At 45.8% G+C, this 4,233-nt stretch overlaps 1 protein-coding gene across 1 annotated transcript; it reads left to right on the top strand.

Moving 5' to 3' along the window:
* On the top strand, window positions 1,819–4,020 carry LOC104768173. The gene has a single exon (XM_010492098.1). The coding sequence runs from the start codon at window positions 1,819–1,821 to the stop codon at window positions 4,018–4,020; it is 2,202 nt and encodes a 733-aa protein (XP_010490400.1).

The following is a 4,233-nucleotide window of genomic DNA, read 5'->3' as shown; positions in this document are numbered from 1 at the left end:
GTAGATTACTTTTCCCCTCCTTCTAGCGCCAATTGTTTGGGCAAAAATAATCGATTTGTTTAGAGTCTACGGAAAACGAGATAGAAATAGTCGAATAGTATTTTTATTAATCAAATATCGAGAGCAAAAGCAAGTTACTTCACGAAACCACAAGACGCACGACTTAGTTCATAGATTTACTCGCTGCGCTTGATTTCTTGTACTTTGCGATCGATATTTGATTAATAAAAATACTATTCGACTATTTCTATCTCGTTTTCCGTAGACTCTAAACAAATCGATTATTTTTGCCCAAACAATTGGCGCTAGAAGGAGGGGAAAAGTAATCTACGTGAGATGACACGAAACAGAAGTGATATGACCAATGTCGAAGCGTCTGTCGCCAGAGGTTCGACCCCTCCTTCTAGCGCCAATTGTTTGAGAAAAATTAATCGATTCGTTCAAAGACTACCGAAACAAGAAATAGATGTTGAATAGTTGCTTTTATTAATCAAATATCGATCGCGAAGTACAAGAAATCAAGCGCAGTGAGTCAATCTATGAACTGAGTCGTGAGCCTTGTTGTTTCGTGAAGTATCTTGCTTTTGCTCTCCCTTTTGTCGTACCTCGTAAAGGTCATCCGTTGTCTTCTCCAGGTTCCTGCTGCTTGCGAATTGCTCAACGAAGAGATCTGTCAATGATGCAAACGAGTTGATCGAGCCGTTTGGCAGGTTGATAAACCACTGAAGTGCTGCGCCCGTTAGGCTTGAGCCAAAACCCTTGCACATAGTAGCTTCCCTGCACTCTTTCTGGATGGCCGTCGTGAACATTCATTGCTTGTATTGTGCTATATGGTCATCCGGGTCGGCTGTTCCATCATACATCTTCATTGTTGGTAACGTGAATTTTCTCGGCATCTCCGTGAGTGCAATTTCATCAGAAAAGGTGTATCAGCATACGAGTGCAAGTTGCTTTTTCGAATTGGTGGAGCCACTCCTGGCAGTCGTCCGATCATGGCTTCTACTGCACCCAAACGCTTTGTAAGCATAGCTTCCAAGTAGGCGGCTTCAGCTGACATGGGGTGTGGTTCATGTTCGACTCCTGTAATATGCGGTATGTTAACGGTTCGTTGTTGATCCGTGTTGTCTTCTCGGACAAGGTTCTCGCGAGTTTGCCTTATATTAGGATTTTGTCCGTTATTCTCCTCCCGTGGAGTCTCTAGTCGTCCGTCTTCAGTCGCGGTCGTTGTTCGGGTAGCTGCAGGAGTTGAGTTAAGGTCTTGCATCCGATTGACGTGCACGCCACGAAATCTAGAGCTTGCTTCGGTAAAAGCTCTCCCTGCTGTCGCCAGCGAAGCGTTCTCCTCCCGTAGCCTAGCGTTATCGGCCTCGATTTGCGTCAGCTTCTGCACCGTCTCGTTCATCTTGGCAGTCAGGGCTTCCAGCTGAGCGGCGACAGACGCTTCGACATTGGTCATATCACTTCTGTTTCCTGTCATCTCACGTAGATTACTTTTCCCCTCCTTCTAGCGCCAATTGTTTGGGCAAAAATAATCGATTTGTTTAGAGTCTACGGAAAACGAGATAGAAATAGTCGAATAGTATTTTTATTAATCAAATATCGATCGCAAAGTACAAGAAATCAAGCGCAGCGAGTAAATCTATGAACTAAGTCGTGCGTCTTGTGGTTTCGTGAAGTAACTTGCTTTTGCTCTCGATATTTGATTAATAAAAATACTATTCGACTATTTCTATCTCGTTTTCCGTAGACTCTAAACAAATCGATTATTTTTGCCCAAACAATTGGCGCTAGAAGGAGGGGAAAAGTAATCTACGTGAGATGACAGGAAACAGAAGTGATATGACCAATGTCGAAGCGTCTGTCGCCGCTCAGCTGGAAGCCCTGACTGCCAAGATGAACGAGACGGTGCAGAAGCTGACGCAAATCGAGGCCGATAACGCTAGGCTACGGGAGGAGAACGCTTTGCTGGCAATAGCAGTGAGAGCTTTTACCGAAGCAAGCTCTAGATTTTGTGGCGTGCACGTCAATCGGATGCAAGACCTTAACTCAACTCCTGCAGCTACCCGAACAACGACCGCGACTGAAGACGGACGACTAGAGACTCCACGGGAGGAGAATAACGGACAAAATCCTAATATAAGGCAAACTCGCGAGAACCTTGTCCGAGAAGACAACACGGATCAACAACGAACCGTTAACATACCGCACGTTACAGGAGTCGAACATGAACCACACACCATGTCAGCTGAAGCCGCCTACTTGGAAGCTATGCTTACAAAGCGTTTGGGTGCAGTAGAAGCCATGATCGGACGACTGCCAGGAGTGGCTCCACCAATTCGAAAAAGCAACTTGCACTCGTATGCTGATACACCTTTTTCTGATGAAATTGCACTCACGGAGATGCCGAGAAAATTCACGTTACCAACAATGAAGATGTATGATGGAACAGCCGACCCCGATGACCATATAGCACAATACAAGCAACGAATGTTCACGACGGCCATCCAAAAAGAGTGCAGGGAAGCTACTATGTGCAAGGGTTTTGGCTCAAGCCTAACGGGCGCAGCACTTCAGTGGTTTATCAACCTGCCAAACGGCTCGATCAACTCGTTTGCATCATTGACAGATCTCTTCATTGAGCAATTCGCAAGCAGCAGGAACCTGGAGAAGACAGCGGATGACCTTTACGAGGTACGACAAAAGAGAGACGAGTCGTTGCGTGCCTATGTGGGACGCTTCAACAAGGAAAAAGTATCGATACCCAGTTGCAACACGTCAACCGCCATCTCCGCATTTAAAAGAGGCTTGCTTCCAGACGGTGACTTGTACAAGGAGCTTACGAAGTATCAGTGCAGAACGATGGAAGACGTGCTTTCACGCGCATGGGCGCAGATAAAGTGGGAGGAAGACTCGGCTTATCGCCAGCGACGTTCACCACGATCTGATTCACGTGTGGTGAGAAACGAGAGGTCGAGTAGAGACGAAAAACCTTACCAAAGACCTAAGGACGAGAACACAAAGAGTGGAAGAAAGAACACGCATCGACCATTGAGTGGAGCAGACGACGTCAAACCTAGATCATCAACATGGCCAGATATCAGTAACCTTTCAATCTCGCACGCACATTTAGTCGGTGTACTGAAGGAGATGGGTGAAAACGTGAGATGGCCTCCAAAGATGAAGGCACCTGACAACAAGCGTAACACCTCAAGGTGGTGTGAGTTCCATAATGATCACGGCCACATGACAGAAGATTGCAGCTCATTGAGGATGGAAGTGAATGAGCTGTTGAAAAAAGGATATTTGAGAGAATACTTATCTGACAAAACCCGCAACCGCCTGGAAGGCGAAAACAATAAGCAAAAAGCAATTACCGATGGTCCGGCTTCACCCCCAAAACATGATCGAGTCATTAACGTTATCTCTGGAGGATCAGAGATAAGTGGAATAACTCACTCAGCTGCAAAAAGAAATACCAGAGCTGTCAGGAACTCTCAAAATAAAGGACACGCTACACAAGGCGACACACCGTCATACACCATAACTTTTACGACTGATAAAAGCAGCGTACCAACTCTGCATCACGATGCGTTAGTCGTACAAATGACAGTGGCTAACTCTTTGATGAAGAGAATATTAATCGACAATGGAAGCTCAACAAACATCCTTTATATGCAAGCATACAAAGAGTTGGGTCTTGATGAAGGAGGATTGACACGAAAATCTATCCCTTTAGTAGGGTTCAGCGGTGAGGTCAAACAGAGTATTGGTGAAGTGACACTTCCGGTATATGCTGAGGGAGTTAACAAACACACAAAATTTTTGGTAGTGGATTGTGCTTCGGCGTACAATGCTATCATGGGACGCCCTTGGATTCGCGACATGGGTGCTGTTCCATCAACCCTACACCAAACTATCAAGTTTCCCACCCCATGGGGAGTGAAAGAGATATTAGGTGAACAAGAAAGCTCACATTCATGCTACCAAACTACCTTGAAGGGAAAGGGTCAACAATTATAGCAATTACAGAAGCCACCGCTGGTACCTCATGGCGAAGAACCAGAGGTGGAACAACTAGATGAGGTGTCGTTACTCGAAGGTCATCCCGACAAACGGGTAAATGTGGGTTCGAAACTCCCAACCGATATACGGAAGAGGCTTGTCGATTTCCTTAGATCAAACGCTGACTGTTTTGCTTGGACTCACGCGGACATGCCTGGAATTGATCCAGAT

Source organism: Camelina sativa, chromosome 19 (assembly GCF_000633955.1).
Source record: "Camelina sativa cultivar DH55 chromosome 19, Cs, whole genome shotgun sequence".
In the NCBI taxonomy this organism is placed as follows: domain Eukaryota; kingdom Viridiplantae; phylum Streptophyta; class Magnoliopsida; order Brassicales; family Brassicaceae; genus Camelina; species Camelina sativa.
Note: the sequence above shows the minus strand (reverse complement) of the source record. Positions and strands in the feature narration are given on the sequence as shown.